Below are 25001 nucleotides of genomic sequence, written 5' to 3' on the forward strand. Positions count from 1 at the left end.
ACAAATTTACTTTTAAGGGGTGGGGTTTGTGCAGCTATTGGCAAGCCTTGGGAGCCCCTTTGCCCGTGGTCGATGTTTTTATGGAGAGGGGGCAAGGACATCCTTGTGGCCCAACTACCGCTTCTCTTACCTCAAGTGAGTTCCCCACAGCAGGATTGCTGAGAGGTTGTTGGAGGCCACACCACTACTAGTTAGAGAATGAAGTCCCCTTGGCTCTTGATGGTCCTTGGATGCCAACTACCTTCCGTGACCTCCAGTAAGTCCCACACACTAGAATTACCTAGTGGATTTTGGTAGACATGCACTCTTTCTCCACCACTCTGCAAACGTGCCTTCTGGCACTCTACTAGTTGGGGGATAAAGTCCCCTTGGCTCTTGAGGTTCATTGATGGTCAACTACCCCTCCTGTTACCTCCAGTAAGTCCCACAAAGCAAGAGGTTTCAAAGGTCATGCCCCCTTTCTCCACCACTCTGCAAACACGTCTCATGGTGCACTACTGTTTTTTGAATGTTTTTTTCTATGGCTCGACTTTAAGCCAACTCACATGATGGCAGCCAACACATCCTTGTTTGAAGTGTTGGCAGCCAATCAGATCTCAGCACAAGATCGAGAGGGTCATGGATCCACTGAGAAGCTCTATATACTACTGGAAATTTCTTTGAATAACTCTGAAACTACTGAACAGATTTACACCACAAAAGAGGCACTTTCTGTACCAACAGCTAACTTTTTTTGCCAAAATTGGTGTAATTACATTCAGCGGTTTGGTCTGTAGCCATGTATAAAGTTTCCTAAGGAAATTAACATGGGGAAAACGCTTTAAATGATTATCTAGATAGATAGATAGATAGATAGATAGATAGATAGATAGATAGATAGATAGATAGATAGATAGATAGATAGATAGATAGATAGATAGATAGATAGATAGATAGATAGATAGATAGATAGACAACCTATTGCCCGTCGGCAATAGGTAGCCACAGTTAGCTTGAGCTGAGTCCCATGAAAAATGTAAAGAAGCAAAGGGGGATGGGTAGACATTCCATGGTCCCCTACACCTCTTGGGGGGGTCCCATAGAGACCTCCGCAGGGCCCAAAAACATTTTTCTTTTTAATGAAGCGCTGTCAATTGTGCTCCATTAATTATAAGCCACAGGATGGTCAAGGTCCTGGAGGTATTTTTTAAATAAGCGATGTGGTGGGCACGTCCCCCCCCTCCTGGGGCTTAATATTGCCCCATAGACCAAAACCTACCTGGGGCTTCTGAATAAATTAATGCGGGGGGGGCCTGCATAGACTCCTCAACTGCCCTGGGGACCACCACCTCCCTGTGGCTTATTTTCTTTTTAAATGGGGGGCTTATCAGTGATGTCACTGACCATGTAACAAATGATGTAATATGTGACGTGATAAGCAGTGCATTACAGACTATCAAGACCACTGTGGACAGTGCCAGTACATTGAATTGTCAAATCCAAAAATGCAAATATCCTCATTGGAAAAGACTTCATTGTGCATCTAAAACAGCATTGAGTCATTGTTTGCGTTTACTAAAAGATTCAACAAAGTCGATTTCAGGAAGTGATACACATTTTTTAAGTCAGCAGTCTAGTGTTTCTCGGCATGAGAAGAACGGAGAGAGTTTTGCGCATTTGCCATCTAGAAACGGTGTACTTCAACTGAAGTTCGTGAGGCACTGGTAGCGTCTTACCTCAGCGCAAGTTTCCTTGAAGAAATGTTGTTTTTCTCAAGACAGAATTAGCGTCTTGGCGCTTGTGTAGCGCATTTTCGGGTAGTGTGCCTAGTGTTTTCTGAGTACTCAGTAACTGTCTAAATTGCGCATAAGAGACTTTTTCCATAATTAATACCAAATAATAATATTACTCGATGCTCGGTGGCATTAGTGTCTAGCCATTATCTAAGAAATTGAGAGCTCAAGTTGGAGTATTTATAAAGGCAAGTTGCAAGCAGTACTTCAAGAAGAACAATACCAGGTAGTGTCTCAACTTATTACAAGAGCTATTCCCAGTCAACAAATTGGTACAAGAAAATGTTATTACTTTTTTTGATTGACAAGTGAACTGTATTTATGGATAACTCCTGGAAGAACAAAGACTGAAAATACCAGATTTAAAAAGATTTTTGGAAAAGACTATACATTTCCTCGGTGCTAAAATTCCTCCAGCACAGTGTTCATCTAATATTGTGCTTAACTATACATTTAACTACAATATAAGAGAGAAGCCTTTGCTTTATTTGATAAATAGAATTAATAATAACAAATATGTTAGCATTTCACAGAAATAGGAAGGATTATTGAGGTATGCATGTATAATTTTGGTTCCTAATGCAGGTATTGTAACCAAACCCAAATAGAAGAATAGACAAAAGGTAGAGAGGAAGATTCCAGGAACCTTCGCAACAAGGCAATCTCTCTTTTTATCCACTTCCCCTTTCCCTCCTGCTGTTGCCCTCACCAGGAGACATAACGTTTGGTGGGAGTACTAGTGGAGGGACGCCTGTGAAATCTGATATGGGTGCTTTCTGACACAGGGACATAAGTTATAGTTGGTTCACGTAACTGTAACTACTGAATTTCACCATCTGAGCTTAACTATACCGTCCCAGGAACCTTTGTTTTTTTTAGTGAATATATACATTCTAATGGGAGAAAAAAAATAATAATAATAAAAAAATATATATATATATATATTCACTGAAAAAACCATAGGTTTCAGACATGTTATAGTTAGCGGAAATTTTACTGATAAAAAACCAATGAAATTCCCCCGTTATAGTTAGTGCAGGCAACTATAACTCACACGACCGCAATCCTCTGCTGATGCTAATACTGTATTTAGACACTTATTTGCCCATGTCTTCTTCCATAAATTTTTAGCTATACATATATTACAAATATTTTTTTTTCATAAAGACACATATGTCATCAGCAGAAGATTGCGGTCGCGTGAGTTATAGTTGCCTGAACTAACTATAACGGGGGAATTTCATTGGTTTTTTATCAGTAAAATTTCCGCTAACTATAACATGTCTGAAACCTATGGTTTTTTCAGTGAATTTGCAAGGTTTTTTAAATGCTAATTCCTAACTATAACGTGTGTGAAACCTATGGTTTTTTCAGTGAATTTGTACGGTTTTTTAAATGCTAAGTTACTTTACGCCATTCGTGGCGTGCACGCCCACTTAACGCAGTTCGTTCCGTGCGCGCACGGTGCGCTTCGCGCACCGTGCGCGCACAGTGAGCACGCGGTGCGCTTCGCGCACCGCGCACCCACTTTACGCAGTTAGTGCCGTACACGCAAGGTGGGCACGCAGTGCGCTACGCGCACCGCGTGCCCACGTTACGCACCGTGCGCACATGGAGGACATATTATGCGCTTCCTTGTGATAGGTAATCTGTTAAATTTAATTTGTAAGTGATGACAATAATATGCCATGCACAGAGAGTGTTTTTTTTTTTAATTAAAATTTTTAGCGTAAGCGCACCGTACGCGTACGGTAAGCGTAATCGGCGAAATTTTCAAAAAATAAAAATTTACCGTTTTTGGCCTTGGGGGATCTTTGAGGACTCAACTAACATGGCTATGTGCATGGGCGCTGTCTAAACAGCCCCTTTATATGTTTTTTGCCTTTGTTTACAGCCCCCCCCTCAGAGTGCGAGAGAGAAAATGGCGGCCGCTGCTTCCTGGTTTCGACCGATTCGAATGTTTACTTAGATGTAACAGCCAATCAGAATCGCGCTCGCGCACGCCACCGTACGCGTACGGTAAGCTTACGGTAAGCGTACCGTAAGCTGGCTCAGATATATATATTGATTTAAAGGCTATTTTCTCAGAATCTACTGAACAGATTTACACCAAACCTACAAAAGGCACTTCCTTGACCTGAGGACTACCTCTCTGCCAAATTTCTAGTAATTCTGTTCAGCCGTTCGGGCTGTAGCCCTGTCTAAAGGTCCTATGGAAAAATGCATGGGAAAAGCGCGTTTTGGGACCCCCCTTTTATCTCAGCCCCCGCTTGACGAATCCCCCCGAGACTTTCAGGGTAGGAGCGGAGCGGAGCGCCCCACCTATTTTGAGAAATTCGCAAGGATTCGTCGACCGGCGCCAAAGTTATTCAAAATAGAATGTTGCAGATTTCCTATGGAAACAGGGTCCTAACTATAACTACCTACTGGCGACCGCCAGTAGGTAATATATATATATATATATATATATTACAATCCAATCCTGATGGCGGCAAACAGACAGGCACTGACTCTGTGATATGATGGCATAGAAGTTTTAATCCATAGAACAACCTAGACGCGTTTTGACGGCGTACTGCCTTGGTCACTACATATATATATAAAACCCTGCTTTCAAAAGAAACCAGCACACACACGAACACTGCAGGAATAATGTAATGGGCCTCTCACAACCCAGAAACCAGGAGAGATGTGTTTGAGCTGTGTCAACAGCCTTCATCAATCTGGTGAGCACCATTTTCCTCATACTATTTATCGTGTTACATTAACAGACATGGTAAAAACACCTCATGTTTAAAACATAAACTATTGCATAAATATGCATTGCATTATGTGTGCATGAATCGTTTAATACCTTTAAGAAACGAAAAATCACTTTGCACTCAAACATGAAGTACAAAATAACTTATTGCATCTTTTAAAACACCTTCTATAAGTTTTCTTTGAAGATTAGCACAAAATCACCTCAGTTAGCACTGAAAAATGAGCTGCTTGTACTTTCAACATTGTGAAGACGACAAAATGCCTGAACTATTTTCATAATCTGCTTGTGATCACATGGGCTGAAACATCATAATGGTCTTATAACTCCATCTGCTGAATAAAACATTCTTCAGAGTTAAAACAAAAAAAACCATGACTTAGCCATTCAGGGTTATGCTAAGCATGACAGTACTGCACACAGCACTTATATATTTATCATCATCAGACCGATACAAGTGGCATACATCTTGTTGAAAACTTACGAGGGACTACTGTTTACATAATGTCTCAGTGGAGCATCACCGTAAAATCAAGTATGGCACGGAAGAAACGTAATAAAAAAAAATACCATGCTGTAACATGTGGTATTGCAAAGCTTCGAATGTCCAGCAAAATCCAATGTCATTGATTTTGTGTTATACTCGGGTTGTGAACTGAAGCAACTTTATTAATTAGATCAGTAGAATGTGCTCTAACACAGCATCCTCGTCCTCAAAACTGTGTGGCTATCTCCTGGAGAAGTGTCCAGCTGCATGAATAGCCCAATGTAAACTAACTCACGGGGTCGAGGGAGATCCTCACAACCGAAGAGTAATAAGCACAACAGTCCTCACCAATAACGCATATATATATATATATATATTATCTACTGGCGGTCGCCAGTAGATAGTTATAGTTAGGACCGTGTTTCCATAGGAAATCTCAAAATTCTATTTTGATTAACTTTGGCGCCGGTTGACGAATGCTTGCGAAATTTTCAAAACGAATGGGGCGCTCCGCTCAGCTCCTACCCTGAAAGTCTCGGGGGGATTCGTCAAGCAGGGGCCAAGAAAAAAGGGGGGTCCCAAAACGCATTTTCCCCATGCATTTTCCCATAGGACCTTTAGTCGAAGGTACAGCCAGAACGGCTAAACAGAATTACTTGAAATTTGGCAAAGAAGTAGTTCTCAGGTCAGGGATGTGCCTTTTGCATATATGGAGTCAATCTGTTCAGTAGTTCCTGAGAAAATTGCAGTTAAAGTACATAAATATCTATAGCCACGCACGGTGCGCGCACCGTGCGCGCACGGTGTGCAAGCGTAATTCTGATTGGTGGTTACATGTCAGTCAACGTTCGAATCGGTCGAAATCAGGAAGTGTCGGCCGCCATTTTGTTTGTTTTGAGTGCGAGAGTGAAAAAGGAAGGTGGCAAACGTGAAAAGGGGGCAGGGTAGAGAGTTCCTGACCCCCTAGCCTTTGTCAGGGGGTCCCTGAAGGACCCCGAAGGCAGAAAAATTTTTTTAATTTTTTTTTTAAAAATCGCGGGGTGCGCGCACCGTGCGCGCACGGTGAAAAACCATAAAAAAATATATATTTATAAAATAAATATGTAAAAAATATAATAAATACATGACTTAGCATTTTAAAAAACTTACAAATTCACTGAAAAAACCATAGGTTTCACACATGTTATAGTTAGGAATTAGCATTTAAAAAGCCTTGCTAATTCACTTAAAAAAACATAGGTTTCACACATGTTATAGTTAGGTGGACATTTCACTCGTAAAAAACCAATGAAATTCACCTGTTATAGTTAGTTCAGATAACTATAACTCGCGCGACCGCCACTCTATCAAAAAGATGATGTCATCAGTGATATCATGAGTGATGCCACTGACCATGTCATGAGTGATGTAATATGTGACGTCATGAGCAGTGGATTGCGGGCGCGCGGGTTATAGTTATCCGAACTAACTATAACGGGGGAATTTCATTGGTTCTTTGCGAGTGAAATGTCCACCTAACTATAACATGTGTGAAACCTATGGTTTTTTAAGTGAATATATATATATATATATATATATATATAGACAGAGAGAGAGAGAGAGAGAGAGAGAGAGAGAGAGAGAGAGAGAGATGTAAAGCCCCAACTTGACAGCTCACGCAAAACTTTCATGGCAAGAGCTTTGGAAAGAAATTAAAAATTAATCTTTTTCCCTAGTCCCCTTATGTACTCGTACTTCAGCTAGTTCAGACAGCACTAGCAAGCCCTGGTAGAGTAGACATGCACTTTATAAATCTGCCGAATAGAATACAAAATGAGTTGAGGAGGATGAGACTTTTACACACTCACACATGCACATGCACACCCTTATTTATTGGGTATGTTTGCATCAGAATGTTTCTGCCATTGGCCAGTATGGATGATACTTACCCTTCATCCATGACTGTACACAATAGGAGGCAACGTGTCAACCCACTTCCACCATTGGCTCTTTTGCTCTGCTAGTGACAGCATGTTTCTGATGAAATGTGCCTATCTGCCTTTAAAACAAGTCTGTTTCAGTGCCAGGGCTTGTGGCCAATCCTTAGGCTTTCCGTTTTCTCTCTATAAATCCTCTTTCATTTCTTTCCTTCTCATCTTTTTTCATTTTTCAGAGTATATGGCAACTTCCGAAACAGTGCTTGTGGCTGCTTTCTTAAAGCTAATTTCCTTTGCATACGCTGAATTCCACACAGCCATTGCCTCTAAACCATGCAACCATCATGGAGTTATATTATTAAAAAGTTTTACTCTTATAAGAAGGTAAACATGACAGTTGCCAAAATAGTGGCCATGATGCAAATTTAAAACAATGTTGCACTATGGACAATTGCATGCATATACCCACCATGTTTAGTCAGCATGTTTTCCTTTTCTTTTTTTTAAATTTAGCTCGCATATGTTGTCAAGTAAGTTTGCATTTGATTGTTGTTGTGTGAGTTGTTCAGTGCAAGTGAATGATTGGAGGCTTGTGTGCATTGAAGAGTGACAGAGTGCATGCATAATGAGTTATTTATTGAGTGCTTAAAACCATGACAAACGAGGCGCATTCAATTACAAGCCTCACCTAATAATGTTATATAAATGCTTGTTTTTTTGAGGTACACTTTATTGCCACCTTCATAAACAATGGATTTAAAATTCCAATCGAGGTCTGTGCCTTTCTCATGTATATATTAGTGGATCCTAAAAGGTACAACTATATTCACTACCATAGATGAGAAAATGATTGAATTGTATCAGCCCTTGCTTGAACTTTCACACATTTTTTTACTGTGAATTCATTAAATGTATTCTATTCTTTTTCATGTAGGATTCCCTGCAATTTTTGTTGTGGTGTGGGCAGTTGTCCGAGCAACAATTGCAGATGCCAGGTAAGTGGCAAATGTGTTGAACATTTGATTCTTGTTTAATAAATATGGATAACCTTTTTGCTAAAGTAAATAGCTGTTCAGCATTTTCTATATTTCCACTAATGTTTATCTTCCATTACTATACTTTGGGCCCTGAGATAACGCTTTCTTATACACCAATCCTGCGCATGTTCTAATCAAAATATTTCACTATAGCCATCTGTACCAAAACATTGTCTTAGTCAGGAATAATTAAGGCCAAAGAGACCGTTGCTATTGAAAATTAATTTTAACACATTATATTGTGTATGCTCTAAAATGTGGCTTAATATATTCATATTAGATAAGATATGAACAATCTGCTGAAGAAAGATTAATTTCAATAAGGTATTGAATGCTAAACATTAAGGTAGTGTTAATTTTCTAAATTGTGTTTTGCTCAACAAATTACAGTGTTCTGTAGTACGTACTTTGTGCATGGCAAAAGATATTGCAAACTTCATGTCGATTTAATACAACAAAAAGAACTTTGAAGAGCATTGCTTATAGCAAAAGGAGAAATATGTGGTTCTGAGCAGTGCGTAGCATAGAAATGAATTTCAAAGCCAAAACTACATGAAAATGTTATCAGGACACATAAATTAGAGATCATTTAAAAAAAGCAAAGTAAGTAGTGAATGTGACGTCGTTGAGTGTAACTCATCATACAGTCACTTAATTACTGAAAGAACATGAAGAATTATGGCGAGTTACCAAAAATTATGTATTAATAAAAAAAAATTCAACAGGATATGGTAATTTCTAGAATGTATTTAAATCCCACTTTAAAATACTGGAAATTGTTGAGAAATATTCTCTGCAGTTAACTTTTTTATTTTCTTTATAACTAATGTTAGTACAACTGAATATAGTTATTTCTTCTAGGAAAGATCATCAATTCAGTTGCTAGATAATGGAACCCATCAGCTCTCAGTGCCATTTCCATCAAAGAGGAGAAGATTGTATAACTCCTTACAGAAGCACAATGCCCTTTCTGTAATTCTAAATAGGGGCTAGCCGTTTATTTATCTGGCTGTGCATAGTAATTTGAAATCTTTATTCCGTTCCCTCCACAAAATGTCTTTGCACCCTTTTTTGAAATGTGTCTTCAAATTAGATTTCCATGCTGTTATTCTCTACTCTATGAACAGTTTCTAGAAATAAATCACAGTTATTAACTAGCTCCATAATAAAAACTGTGTGAATGCATGTAATCGCTCCCTCTTCTACTAACGTGTCCAAAGACTGATTCTTGATAAGCGTTTCTATCTATTGATGTTGCTAATGCACATTTTGTTAATAAATGTTACTATTATGTTACATAGCATTGCAGCTGTTCCTTTATCATTGTAGTAATCGAGCTCCGACACCGAATTTACGCTGTATAGAACTACAAAAATGACTTGTAAAGCAACTTGTCAAATGGGTTTCAGGGATGGAATTTGATACGAATAGCTACAGAATACTGAATAGAATTGTTGTGGTGGTGTACCTTGGCACTCTTGGCATACCTATAGGGAAAGCATTGGCCTTCAATATATATATATTTTTAAATACATTGTTCAAGCTAGTAAAAAGGGAATTAAAGGGTCCGGATGTTAAAGGTTTGGGCAAAAGCATGATGCAGAAAGAAATTATTTCAGCTCTTGCCACAGAGATTTATCTTTGGATAACGATGAGATCCATTTCAGCTTTATAAATTTCAGCAAACTGAAGCTGAGCAGGAATGGTAAAAAGAAAATCACTAGAAAGTTGGATCATTTTTATTAGAATGACAATGGACGCACAGGGAAAATGATTGATTTGCACATAATATTAAAAGAACATCAATCTGAATTTATACAGTGTGGTGGAGTGGGCTTGGATTAGCACCCCGATATTCTCTCTTGTGTAAACACCAAACCCAAGAGATATTTGGGTGTTTATTTTTCAGACCTCATAATTGATTTATATCATTTGAATTTTGTCCCGCTTTTACGAAAAATTCAGGATCTGTTCTCACGTTGGAACTCTCTTCCATTATCTATTTTGGGCAGGGTTGCACTAATTAAAATGCCTGTTCTTCCACTTTTTAACTTTTATTTTCAGCCATCCCATTTATTTTATTAGGTTCTTTTTTAACCCGAATAGAGTCTATGTTTACAAATTTTCTCTGGCCAAAAAAAACTCCACGCATTGCACTTAGCACTTTATACGAAGAGTTGGAACAGGAAGGCTTAGCTCTTCCGAATCTCAGGGATTATTATTTTGCGTACTTTGCACAATATATATCTAGATGTAAGCCTCAACAACAATCAAATCTTTTTATTAATAGTTTTATGAATTTATTGTGTAAGGAAAGTCAGATCCACTCCCCTTTATCAATTTTTAAATTTCCTAAGTTGGAACGGTATAAGTGCCTACAATGTTTTTTTTTAAATGTCAGGCTCTCTACAAAAGATATTAAATCCCTGTAATTTATTCCTCAACTTTGTTATCTGGCCTTTTGTTATTGTCAGGGATTAGAGAATCCTCTGAATTTACACTAAAGTGGGCCACTGCTGGATTCCGTAGAGTCTCTGATTTTTAGAGGAAGGGTAGATGGTTGAGTATGGCAGAAATGTCACAATTGATTGTTAATGAGTTTCTTCTTTTGGGGTCATATAGAATTTTTAGCAAATTCCTTAGTGAATTAGACTTAACCCAAATCTGCGATCAACATCATGTAGTCCATGAACTTTTAGAGGATATGGTTGTTAAAAAACCTGGGGAATGGAAAAAGCGTTTAGCCTCAGTTAAGGGCCTCGATCTCGGGCAGAAGGCAATTGCAAAATGGATGAGACATGAAGGATTAGAAATTTCAGCCAATATGTGGTCAGTAATTAATAATTAAAATTTTAGTACGTTAAAAGGAGCGAATTGGCAAAGAATGATGTTCTTTAGTAAATGGCAACTTTATAGAACCCCTCTTTCCCTCTCTAAAATTTATACCAATCAATCGGGGCAGTACTTTTGCTGTATTAATCATCTTACCGCCAATTGGTCACAAATTATTTTGCAATTCAGAGGATTTGGAAGGACATTTTCTGTTATTTGGAATCTGAATGTAGTATTGTATTAGGAGTGAATAATGTGTTAATAATTTTAGGTTTTGACCCAGATCTTCTCTTGCCTGATAAGCTTATTATATTTCTATACATTGCAATGGCGGTAGCCAGATCACTTTTGTTGCAAAGATGGTGTACAGATCTTATACCCTCTGTCCATGAATGGGCCCAAAAGATGAAATCAGTTCAAAAAGTGAACAAACTTATGCTTTACGAGTAGGGGGGCTCAAGAAGTTCGAAAAAATCTGGGCAACCTATTTTGATTAGGATTTTTTGTATTATTTTTGTGTGTTATTCAGAGCGGACAAAAGTTTTGAGATTTGAATTGATGTATAGGCTACGCCCATGCTTGGGAGTGGATACTGCTTTATGCTTGCTGCAAAAAGGCTTAAATCGATGTTTGTTTTTCTTCATTGTTCATGACTTCTCAGTATATTCAGTGACACAATGAAATCCTATTTTTTATTGGCTACTAGCCGGTAACATTTGCAGTGAATGCATCGTCTCCGAACTACCCAAATATCCGAAAGCTTTCTCTGCATAGCACTGGATTCTGAAGACTGAACACAGTGATATTAGCTAACAGACTATCCGATATTTCGGTGCAATTAGAAGTGTGCAAAATTCCAGTGATTTGCATTTGTGCAATTATGCATAGTTTCTGAAATAATATGCAAACATACATGGTAACTACGTAAAATGCTAAACCCCACTTCACACTTTATTTAATTATGAAATGTGTCCTTGCATCCATTTTGGACAAAGGATGCATTTCACACACAAAAAGCACAAACAGCAGGCACTCCTGTTCTGGTTGTTTGCGTTGTTCACTTGAATGCAGGCAAAATTGTTGTTGAAAACAGCGTGTAAGTACACGACAAGGCTTAATAACATAAGTTTAGGAATTTCAAGTAAAAAGAGGTATGGGAAATTACCAAAATAAGGCATGATTACATCTGCAGACTTTTGAAGGAATTCTGTTGGACTATGTGTCCCAGCAGCAGTGGGGCCAGGAGTCAGGCTCCTGTCAACTTCACCCATGGCCAGGGAAACGCACATATAGTGCGGTGACCAGCCCAGTGGCATGGAAGTCTTTTGGAGGGATTCTGTTGGACTATATATCCCAGCAGCAACGGGGCCAGGACGAAGGCTCCCATCAACTCCACCTGTGGCCAGGGATATGCACATATAGTGCAGTGACAAGACCCGTGGTGCGGGAGACTTTTGGAGGCGTTATGTTGGACTAAATGTCATAACAGCAACAGGAGCAGGATGCGGGCTCCCATCAACTGTACCTGTGGCCAGAGAGACACGCATATCGAACAGTGACAAGCACCATGGCGCAGGACATGCCAGTGTGAAGCCCGAGTCAAGGGCGAGTCTGTTCTGAGCCTATCAGAGCCAGAAAGAAGCAGGGCAGGGCCACCATCCTTGGTCCTGCTGTCGATCATTTGTCCACATTGTCATCTTGGTTTTGGATGGTCTGTGGTATAGCTGTCAGTCCTACCACATGACTTTCCCTCACAGGACAACCAAGACTCTGACCCAGACTTGAGGTTGATCTTCCATTTTCTCTGGACACCCTTGGATCTGTGACTATATTTTAGCCCTCTGGTTTTTGCTGGGATGTGTTGGTTCTTGGAAGGCCATGGTGTTCATATTGTTGGTTGCTATCGACCTGCCCCATAGTTATGAGGCTGTTTGTTATTTATTTTTTTCTCTGCTCACAGTCATTTATATTGACTTATTGGGCTCAAGGGGGTGTGCATACTTATTCTTTATTGTTTTTTATCACGCTTTATAGGTCAAGCTTGAGTAATTTGTGGAGGGCCTTATCTTTGGTTATAGCTGGGGAGTTAGGTTGTTGAAAACCACTTGCTCTTTGTAGACATGAGGAAAAAGAAGACTATTGGGCCCACTCCAAGGGCTCCTCAGGAAACCCCTGCAGGACGACTATGGAGGGATTCCTGACTTGTGCTCTGAGAGTGGGGACTAAAGAAATTGAGCTAGTAGAATGAAGACTATCCCTATATAGGGATGGCCCTGTTCCACTCGCCCCTCCTTCAGTTATCACTGGTGTTCAGATGGGCCCTATTACCCCCACAGGGTCCCACATTCTCTCATCAGCTTATGTTCAGGGGTGTGACCAGGCAGATTCCCCCATCACTGATTCCTCAATGCAGAGGGGGGGGGGGGCAACTTGACTAGGGATCTGGAGGGGGTGTATTATAGATTAGCCCTGAGAGGCTGGCCTGGTATATGATGTACAATGATGTAAGTGATCACCCTGCACCAGTCCAGTCAACCCTTATGGTGATTTAGGAGGTCTTAGACAACCTTAGAAAGTTCTCTAAGTGGTAGCTATGGAGATCAGCCTTCAGGCTTAGTCCAGAAGGAGTATAAAGCAGCTTGTTTTACCAGAATGTAATCTTATAGGTTTATATGAAATGAAAAAGAACCACAAAAGGTATTTATAGAAATATGTATTTAGTATATAATACTCACTAACACGTTTAGATATCTCCTACCCGGAGATATGCACAAAGCACCTAATACTTGGCATAGAAATCACGTAAATAGCACAGAATAAACAGTGAACCCCATGGGGAGGGAGGAAACATATATATGAGGAAAGGGGTATAAGAACCACAACTCATGTCAAGACAATGGCCAGACGATGTAGAAGTGCTGGGGACCCAAGGAACCATCCCATTCGAGGGACTAGCAACCCCATGGATATCGTGTGCAGTGTTCTCCATACAAATCAACATGTAAGTCATGGTTTCAATTTAAAAGAAAAAGTGCTCTTCCCTGTGGATCCTGAAGAAACCCCATGGAAGACAGAAGGTTGGAGGGTCACCCCACCCGTGGATAACCTAGTACCCATGTTACCTACACCAGGGAAGATGGGTGCAGAGGTGTGATGTGGTGTCAGAAACCATCGTCAAACCCAATAGTGAGCTTCAGGAAAGTGCTGGTGCTGGAGAAGGAGAAAGTGTCTGGTGGTATCCGAAGGTGGATTAAAGTTGAGAGGTACCTGCATGGAGAGGGGACAGAGTCTATGTTACACATGGGTGACCCGGAGACCTGGAAAACTAATGCCCACTGATGTCGGGTGTTGCAGGAGAGTTGACGGTGACCTTGACTCTGCAGCTGAGAGGACCAGGCAATGCTGAAGAAGACCAGGGGCCATGCAAGAGCTGTCCCACATTGGATGTCGAGAGTTGAGGGGATTGTGTCAGTCGGAAGCACCAACAAGTCTTGGCAACTGCAAACAACTGCAAACAACATGGAAGTAGAAGAAGGTGCAATGATGGAACCAGCAGGGTCCAGGTGACTCACCACAAGTATGGTAATCAGGGCAGGCCCTAGCAATCAGGGGAGCCCAAAAAAAACAAAGGTGACCCTCAACAGGACCCACAGGTCGGAGGAACTGAAGTCGCAACAGGATCTCGAGCAGCTCACCAAAAGATGCAGGCCATGATGCAAACAATGCAGTGTGGACAAAGATTCTGGTCACTGGAGATGCTTGAGGTTTGGGCAACTTGGAGCCCGAAGATCGTGGTGAAAGGAAGCCAACAAGCCTTTGCAACAGCAAGGCGACGCGGTTCACAGGGGTCCAGTTCCTGCAGCTCCTGCGAGGGATACTGGCCTCAATCTTTCAATTTTGATGAGAAGGCAGGCCAAGAGAGATATGAAGAACCACTACCTGTGTTGCTGAGCCTTTCGGAGCCTGGGGAGCTTATGATCAGCAGACTGGTCAGCTTTGTTGCGGTGCCTGCAGATGTACAGAAGTGACTCCTTCACTCCAAGGGAGATTCCCTCAGGTGTCTTTGATGCCCGCAGGCCTTGGAAGGTTCTTGTGTGGTGTAACCAATTAGCTACACTGGTAATGGCATTGGAGAATTTGGTTTTTGCATTGGCGGGCTCATTGGTGAGCTAGACAAAGGTTGAGAGTTGTCTGCATAGGAGATTATGTTGAGTTCATGTGAACTGACAACATGCGAGAGGGTCATTTAGATGTTGAAGAAGGTGGAGTTGAGGGATGATCCTAGGGTGACCGCCGCATATGATATCCATTCAATGCAGATGTGAATGGGGCAGTCGGATCCTTTGTGTTTGACCAGTGAGAAAAGATGTGATCCACTTGAGGGTGCCTAATTGTATACCTACGTATACCTATGTTGTAGAGTCTGTAGATGAAGGTGTGGTGGGAGACGGTATCAAACGTAGCAGAGAGGTCAAGGAGGATCAAGGCGGTCATTTCTACGTTGTTCGAGGAGAGTTCTGATGTCATATGTGGCACCAATAAGTGCAGTCTCTGTGCTGTGGTTAGCTCGGAACCCGAATTGTGAGGTGTTAAATAGGTGGTTCTGTTCCAGGTATCTGGTGAGGTGTTAATTGATGGCCTTCTCGAGCACAATGACAGGGAGTTTGGTCTTTAATTATTTAGGGTGCTAGGATCAGCCAAAGGGGTCTGACCTCTGCATGTTTCCACCTGTCTGGGAAAGTTGCTGTGGAGATGCAGGCATTGAGGATGTTTGTGTGTTCTGTGCTGATTGGGTTGGTTCTGAGGTTGAAGAGATGGTGGGGGCAGGGGTCGGTGGGTACCCTGAATTGAATGGACAACATGATGACTGTGGTGGTCTGCATGCTGAGAGGGGACAAGATGTTAATCACATGTCTAGTGTTCGCTGTTTGGGGTGGATGCTGTTCTCTGTGGCTGTCAGCTTGGAGAATTCCTGGACTATTTTGAAGATTTTGTTCTTGTGCTTGGACGCAGCATCAATGTGAATTGTGATGGCTGACCTCTTGGCTTCCTTGATCTGAAGGTGATAGTTGCTGAGGGCTGCTTTGTGTGTGGTATGTCAGAAAGGTCCTTGGTGATACGCCATTGCTTCTCGAGTTGTTGGCAGTTGCTTTTGTTGGTTCTGAGCACTGGGGTGTATCAGCTGGCTTGTTTTTAGGTTTCTTGGCTTTTGATATTTTCCATGGAGTGACTCTGTGAGTGTACTTGAAGATCCAGGTGGAGAAGTTCTGGATGGCCTGGTCAGGGTCCAATGAAGATTTGGGTTGTGTGGTGTTGAGGGCAAGTGTTCATTGCCTCTCGGTTACCTTGACCCAGCTGTGGTGGGTAGCTCTGTGATGCTTGGTGATGGAGTACTGGGTTTCAGAGATGGTGAGGACAATGATGAGGTTGTCAGTTCAGGTGAGTTCTGTGATTTGGGTGAATTTAATTCTGTCACTGGAGGAGAAGATAGCGTTGAGTGTGTGTCCGGCTTTGTTTGTGGTTTTTGGAAGCAGTTGGGTGAGGCCTTTTTTCAGGTTTTCTGAGAGGGTGGTGGAGTTGGTGTCATTGGGGTCATCGATATGGAAACTCAGGTCACCAAGAAGTACATAGTGGTGGGAGTCAATTGCAAGGGGGGGCGATTATATTGGAGAAGGCATCGCAGAAGGCTAGCTGGGTCTCCAAGGGTCTGTAAGCAAGGGTTCCTCTTATTGTGGTCCTTGCAAAGGCCGGGTTTGAAGTTGAGATGTTTCATGAAAAGTGTTGAGTCATTGTTGGTGGCAGTGCACTGGATGGTTTCCTTGAAGACGATGGCGATGCCACAGCCGTGTTTGCTGGTACGGTCATGGTGTTTCATCTTTTAGCCATTGTGGGGTGGTGATGTTGGGGTTTGAGGAGGGGTTAAGCAGCATTTTCATTTTGGTAATGAAGGCCATGTCGGGGAAGAGGGTGGCAATTGTGTTCCAGATTTCTGCAGCGTGTTTGCAGAGGAAGGGGGCATTGATCAGGATGCATTGGAGCGGTTCTGGGTTGTTCGTTGTCTTCAGAGTGGAAGTGGTGCGGGATTCATTGCTGGCTGTTTTGCAGGAGTAGCAGCAGTGAGGGCAGGTGGACTGTCCTTTGGTTGATTGTGGGGAGGAAGTGAAGCAGTTCTTGCTTTGATGTCTAGGGTTCAATAGCTCCTTGGTGGTGTATTGGTGGGTGGCAGGAGGCCCAGGAGCTCTGGCGATGTCCACGTGCGTACAGCCATTAACGAACTTGCCTTTGGCACACTAGTGGAACACCTGTGGTGCACCCGCTGCCCCTGGCCAATGCACAGCTGCTGCATGAGTTCCATTTGTGGGAGAAAACTCCAAATGCACTGGACAAGATAGCGGTAGCAGTAAACCCAACCCAGTTAAATTTAATCCATGCTAAAATCAAATTAGGGTAGAATAAGATAAAATAATGAGGCTAGAGTAAGAGTTGCCGCGAAGGGATGTCAGCTGTAGCAGTCACCTGGGACCGAACTGTGGATGAGGTACCAATTCCACTAGTCTGGGTGGCAGGAGTGGCCACTCCATTAACTTCCATTCTTAGTTACCATGCCTAAAAAGGGAAATTACATACTAGACCATGAATACAATTCTGCATTCGGTTTCCGGTTCTTGGCCTATTCCTGTGTTATTTCCCTCTTTTTACCAGGAGGCATTACTGAAACCAGGTGGGGTGGTTTTTATAGGGATACCACTCTACCAGACTTGGAATGAAAGCCCAAATCTGTAATGATGTTCACAGCAATAAAATCCAGCTGAAGATTTGTAAGTTCTGTGCCTACATATTTCTGTTTTCTTAGTAGTCTTCTGCTTGAAGACAAATCAAAATATGTATTGCATCCATAAAAACCAATCAGATCCTCAAATTAGTTCAAAGAGAATGTTTTTAGGATGCTATAAATGCAAGCTATGTTAAGTTGTTCATTCATGCCGCTTTTGCAACTAGGACTGACCTTAATTCTCAGATAAGGGACAGATAACTTCACAACATGTAAGACACAAAATCTTCTTATTATGTTCTGGGTAGTTCCTGCGGAAAAAATCCATGCAAGAGTCCTAGGACCCGGCCCACAAAACCATTCACCAGAATGAACCAATAGCCTCTGCACCCCATGGACCTATATGTGTTTTTGAGTTTCTCTTGATTTCTATAAAACATATTTTTACTTTACTAATGGCTCATGATTCCCTCATTTGGTTTAAATTGTTTTCATAGCATTTTTCTCACATGATTTAAATGAAATTGTTTTGGTGTTGGTGTACCTGTATTGCATACTATTGTCTTTGAGGAAGTGTCAGGCTGCAAGGATGTGCCTGAGGTGCATAACAGAAAGCTGTTTACTACACGGTTATTAGGTAATTTTCACTTTGCAAAAGCTCATCTACAGCTAACATCAAGACTGCAGTCTCTATCTCCCATAGTTTATGGATCCATCTTCCTACACTTTCACAAGGAGAATATATTAAATATTTCTAAAATGTATTTTGCCAGCCTTTTCCTACCTAAATATTAGCCTCTACCCAGAGCAAAAAGTGCATTTGCTAATTCCTCCATTGAAGAACACAAGTATCCTCCCCGACCCAACATTTATGATAGGTGAAAATTAGATTTTCCACCATTTAAAGTGTGCTTTACATTAATAAAACTCCACATACATCAAAATTTACAATAACAATTTGCTTCTTAAAGTTTGAGTATGAGACAGCACATGTTTGGCAAGAATCTCCTGAGCAAAAGGGCCTTTTTGTCTCATAGAAGAGTACAAGTGTTCAGAATAAAAGCAGCAAAATCATCTTTCTAAATTATAGAGAAGGAGTGGAGCCTTTATTTGCAGTATAAAAATCATGAGCAACTGTGCTCTCCCATCTAAAACCTAATGCATCATGTATAGTAGTCACTAGTAAGTTTTCAAGATAATTCATGGTGAAAGAATTTACTATTTCAATATACTTGGACCAATTCACTAAAGCTCTCTGAGACAAAAGTCTTAGCCCATTGATTGCAGCTTATCAGGCCCAAGCCGTAGCTTCTGACCCGGAGCTTCTGGTCCGGAGCTTCTGGCCCGGAGCTTCTTTCCCAGGTACGGAGATTCCATCCCAAGCTGGAGATTCTAGCCCGACTGCAGGCTTAAAGATATAACTAGTAAATGACTTCTATGAGAAACACTAAGTTCATATTGAGGCGCAGAGATCTCTACATTTAGTTACAGTTACTGTTGATGAGGAGGGCTTTAGGTCATCCATGACTGACAGCTGCTGCAAAAATTACAAGATTATAGAGTGATTTGATTGTATGTTCCACATATGTGTAATATAATATTAGCAGATCATGAACTGCAGGTATTGAAGTATTTCTACATATGTTTTTCTAGAATTCCTGCAAGCTGGCAGATATTATCCTTTTCATGCCAGACACTGGTGTTCTCCCAGCAAAATGGCATGATTTGTTAAAAATGTAAGAAGTAGGTGTCATTTTGATCAACACTGAATCAACGCTGCACAATGCAGTGTAGCATCAGAAAAATCTCTGCTGTGTTGCACAATTCCCTTGCCCCAAGTTTGTGCCATATTTATTGGACAGCGCACCATGGCTCAAGGGCCAAAAATGCATCACAAATTCTGATGCACTATGTCGGGAATGGCGCAAGTTGCTGCAATGCAAGTACTCACTATGTGACACAAAGCTGATTTGCATGTTGTTAAGCACTTCTACATGCTGCAAATGAGCACTGCATCATGCATGAGTGCTTTGTATCTAAGGAGCATTTGAAAAAGTGATACACTCAACACAGCAATACTCAGCAGCAGGGAAGGTGCCTCAGAGAGCCAGTAGTGCATCACCCACAATACAGAAGACTTGCCATCGTTTCAGAGAAAGAGGAATTCTAACTTCACTGAGGAGGAGAACCAGACAATAATAAGTGAGGAGATGAAAAATGAAGATCTGTTATGTGTTGCATAAGTGCAGCTGTGCAGTGCATCACACAATGTACATTTGCATAGCAATGAATCATAAAATTGATGTAAATGTCAAACTTGCTGGTTACAAAGAGGGAGTGATGGAAGGGATATTGCACGCTGCATACTAGGAAGTGTAAAAGTTACTTTCACTTTGTGTTAGTGTCTGTTTGTTTTTAGCTGGTTGTTGGAGTGGTGATAGAGTTTTTAGGAGATTTTGAATGTTTGTGGTGTAACCTGTGTCAGGTCTGTCGATGTCAATTATATATTGTGTAGCTGTAGGTCCTAAGTGTTGTTGTTTGTCTTTGTAATAGTATTTGTATTGTTGGATGTTTGTGCAGTTTGGGATAATTGTTAAATACATACAGTTTGGTGTTCATGGGGTATTTCTTTTTGTTTAGAGGGGTAGGTTAGGTTGGGTTTGTGCCACTGTGGCCATGTAGTGGTGAGGTAGAAACTTCAGTTCCAGAGAGGTTGGGTGTTTCATCTGACTGGTGAAAGCATTTGCTACACTTGATGTTGGCTGCCAGGTGAAGGGTCAGCAAAAGGTACCTAACAAGAGATCGGAAGGATCGGTGGAAGTGGGTGTGATGGTACCTGAGCAAGGTGGTCAAGGAGGAGGTCACCATGTCCCAGATCAAGCATCATTAAGCAGATGTCACAGCCAGGGAAGCAAATCTCATAGACCATCTGGCATTGGAGTCTCGAGGGCCTATAGGTTTGTAGTAATGTACCATTTGCATAGGGTAATGTAGATAACTTTGTTAAGGTACATATCAATATCAAACTTTATGCGCAATGTGTAAAATGCCTTATGACTTACAAGACAAAACAGAGTGACTCCAGGTGGCAGATGTATCAAACTGTCACACAAATCAGCAAACCAGGCAAGAATGCAGTGTTGCCTTTCAGGGAGCTATTACTCTTGACACTAAGTAATGCTAAGCATCCCTTTGTTCAAATGTGGATTTCTATTTATCAATATCCAGTTCTGAAGAAGGGTGGGGCTTGTAAATGTATTAGGATTAAACATGTCTTGCTATTTTTCCTCCCTCATGTGATACTAACATTGCCCAATATGTGGTTATATATGTCCCAGCTGCTAGATTCTCAATGCTGATCATTATCCACACTGCACAAGTTTTGACTACTGGAAACATTACCAATATCAAGGGTTGCACTAGCAGAGACTACTGTCCTGGGTTCCAAAGAAGGTGGCATGATGCCACACACAGGACAGAAAGAAAAACTGGCTAGAGGACATTCAAAAATCTGGGGTACTCCATATCTTCCTTGTGATGCGTGTTCTGCCACCCCTGCCAGTTGTGGTGCCTGAACTGCATAGGAGGCAGCTGAGGGTTGTTACTACCCTCAGACACACACACCTCGGAGGCTGAGATGTAACTCTCATGTTCCCAACATTTGTGAATGCCATTAAGACAGCATGGTAATCCCTGGCAAGGGTTGGCTGGTTAGGCAACAAAGCAACAATGTTGCTATTGAGAGCACTCAGTGATGCTATGAAGGAGTCAATCCTGGCCTCCAGAGACTGGATGGCTTTATCAATGCCCTCCAGCTGCCTGCCAACTTCACTGGTGTCAGATGTAGAAGGCTGGTGTTGCTGCTTCTGCATCATGAGACATGTGATGTCAGGTAGGGACTCATCAATGCCATGGAGCAAAGAGTAGGTATCTGTGATAGCCTTTGCCAACCTCTCATTAGAGTTAAGACACATACAGACTCCTTTTAGAGTATCCCCTATGGTCTCCATCTCCAACAAGACCATATTAGCCCTTCACTGCTGGACTCCTAACACTCACCATTGAAAAGCAACTTGGGGTCCTCTGGGTCCTCAATTGTGATGTCATGAGTTCACGGTCCATGTCCAGTCTGTGTTGTTTTATCTAGAGACCCAATAACATTGTCTTCTCTTGGAGGTTCCAGAGGAAAAATATCAAAAGCGTCCAGGAGCTGTTGGACGGTATCTTCATTCATTGGGGGGAGGAATGGGTTCTCTGCAAGTTGGGCATCATGGGCAAGCTGATCTCCAGGAGGTGTTGTTTAGATAGATATGTCATGAGGATTCCATGATTGAATATGACATGAGGGGTTTCTGTGACATTCGGACAGCATTTATTAAGCACACCGGGATGAGCGGAACATATGTTTCTACAAGTGTATATGGCCATGTTGTACTATTGCTGCTTTTCATATGGCAATACATAAATATAACTTTCGTATCTAAAACTAACCTAAACTATTCCCAAGCCTACACTATACCTATAACTTTCTCCACTAAAACAATGTTTATTTGTAATGTAGAATAAAAGAAAAGTAGGGGATGTCTATGTGAGAGGTCATATTTATGCTGCAATGTGCTCCAGTGCCTCATGGCACTTTTTCAGAAGCTCCCCCTGCTGCATCTGCTCCTTCTCCAAAGTCCTGATTCTTTTGTCCATATTTCACATTCTCCTTACTAGCGGAAGGCTAAATCTGTCCCATAAAGCACCTCCTACTTGGCTTTGCCCAGCGGCTTGCTGATGCTGCACTCCTGAGGGTCCAGGTTTGGGGTGAGATGTGCCTGGCTGTTGACTTCCATGATGGATAGCTGTAGTGGAGGTGGTCATTGGTGCCTGTGTGGATGAGGATAGCTTCCTAACTTTCCTAACACCAGCACACGTTGTCTTGTAATACATGCGGTGAATGTTGCAGAAGACATGTTCAATCTTCCTCAGGCAGGAATAGCATGCCCATCTTATGGCAAAGATTTGTGCCATTCCTGGTGTGATTTTAGCTTAAGTGACAATTGCACCCCATATTGGGGCAAGTATAATATTTACATCACATCTCAAATAATATAACTGACATTGTTGTTCAATCATAAGTGCCTAACCATACCTACACCTATTCTTGGTATATAGAAATGTCCAATATATCTTCATTATAATGAGTTCCCCAAGTACAATGTGTCAAAGTAACCCAAGTAAGGTCACTGTAGGTGTAGAAAGCATCTTTTTTGGCACAATATAGAACCATGCAATTCACTCATACCAGTGATCCCCATTCATGCTGATGGTTCAATGATAAATAATACCTATGGGCCGGAAATGTTAACTTTAGGTATTGGTCTTGCATCATGCAAGGGGGGGGGGGGCAAGTTCAAGGGAAATCCTAAGTAAGATGTGTAAAGGTAAGCAATGGCAGTTTGTGTGGCTCTGCATGTCTTTAGTACACATTGCTGACTTGGTGGACGTCTCACTGCAGAAAAACCCTTATTTTGACCACTTCACAGATTTAGCATCAGTACTATACCTTGAAACATGCCATGATGCATCAATTCTACAGGTGTACCTAAACCAGGATTTTAAAAAATAGGATTTAACGTTTGTGTCACCTCATTCTCCCTCTAATGCACTCTGCAGCACACAAATAAATAAGAAAAAGGCTCTCAGAAGTTTGTTTATACAGGCAACTCTCCTTACCTGCCCAAGTACAATTTGAACACTGCACATTCATGCCTTTCTATTTCACGCAGTGCAGAAGGGTGGCTTGTTACATTGCAGTAAATGACTGATTTCCATAAATGCTACATAGGTTAGATACTGTCCAGGAGGCTGGCATTGATATGCCAATATATGTTAAACCTACAGCATATGTGCTGCTGGCCAAATGTAGGCCACTGACTACGTAGACATATAGTTAGGCCTACTTGTGCTGCATAGGCATTACAACACTGCTATTTCAACCCTGTGGTTAACAGATACATAAACTACTGAGATATGCAGGCTTTCATCCATGGTACAACTGATAGGTCACAGCACAAATGTCCTGCCATGTGTTCATCAACCTTCACAATGTGCATTAGACAGGCTGAGAGCTTTTATGATAAAGCAAACCTTGGATCAATAAATGAGGAGCCCTACTGCTACGCAACCTCTGAAGCATCAGTGTAACATGGCTACTGTCACTTCATTCCACATATGCCTGATATGGACACCTCTGATGAGGTTAAATGTCCCTTCACACAGAATAACATCAGCTATAACTCAGGTAAGTGGTACTACTGAGGGGATATTTAGATGTCATACAAATGACTCTGAACCCTGTGGCAGCACATGTTGACATGCCAATCATACCTTTTCATGGTTTGTTTCAAGATACAACCAAAGTAGGGAATTTACTGGCACATTTCCACCATATATCTATTATGCAATTAATTAAGGGTGGGCGTAGTTCGCGAAGTAGCACTTCGCGAAGCTACGCAAAGTGAAGTTCGCACTACGTGAGCTACGCGTAGCACTTCGCGAACTGCGTAGTAACATGTTCGCACTTTGCAAGATGTTGTTTTCAATGATTGCACAGTGCGGACAAGCAACCGGCACTGTGCAATCATTGAAAATGCCATCTTGCACAGTGCGAGCTGTAGTTTTCTGCTGCTCGAGTAGATTTTTACTCGAGCGGCAGCTTTCTCAACGCGAACTGGTAGTTTCTCATCGCGAGCAGTCGCGAGCATACGCGACCCCTCGCAATGAGAAACCTGACCTCCTCGCATTGGGAATCTCACCGGGAGGTTTATTTTCCATGCTCGCGATCGCGAACAAGGAAAAAGTCTCGCCGGGATGTCAGTTTGCTTGCTCGCGGTCGCCAACTTGACGTTGAGGACCGCGAGCAAGCAAAAAATGACCGCAGCACTACGCAACACTACGCTACGCGTGTTCGCACTGTGCTACGTGCAGTTCGCGTAGTGCGAAGTAGCGCGAACTTCGCAAACTACGCGAGCGTAGCGTAGTGCTTCGCCCAGGCCTACAATTAATGCAATGTGATGGCTAACCTGATAATGCTGTAATGGATGTTTGTACAAAGTGTTGTTAGGCATGACACACAGGTACTGTCACAGGTGTATCATCCCCATATTTTAAAGTGGAGTACTGCAGTAAACACTTACCCACACTTATGTTGACACTACATTTACATGCACAAGCCTCCTTGTTTTTTTTAACAACTGTTCACACAAGTGATGTTGTGTTTTCACAATAATTCTGAGTAATATGTTGGCAGGTAATGTATACCTCACCAAATAAATCACACTGTTACAACTACAATGGATCACACACACACGTCACAGAGCTATGACCATGTACTCATGACGTTTATTTGCCACATTAGTATCCTCAAAGCTGTCGGC

At 41.7% G+C, this 25001-nt stretch overlaps 1 protein-coding gene across 1 annotated transcript in view; it reads left to right on the forward strand.

The window, feature by feature from the left end:
• The window catches only part of PTH2R (parathyroid hormone 2 receptor), a 1278649-nt gene that overhangs the window by 863424 nt on the left and 390224 nt on the right, over positions 1-25001 (forward strand). The window contains exon 8 of the mRNA XM_085646864.1: positions 7871-7931. Within this exon, the coding sequence (XP_085502990.1) occupies positions 7871-7931 (61 nt within the window). The remainder of the gene's footprint in view (positions 1-7870; positions 7932-25001) is intronic.

Source organism: Triturus cristatus, chromosome 3_2 (assembly GCF_964204655.1).
Source record: "Triturus cristatus chromosome 3_2, aTriCri1.1, whole genome shotgun sequence".
Taxonomy (NCBI): Eukaryota; Metazoa; Chordata; class Amphibia; order Caudata; family Salamandridae; genus Triturus; species Triturus cristatus.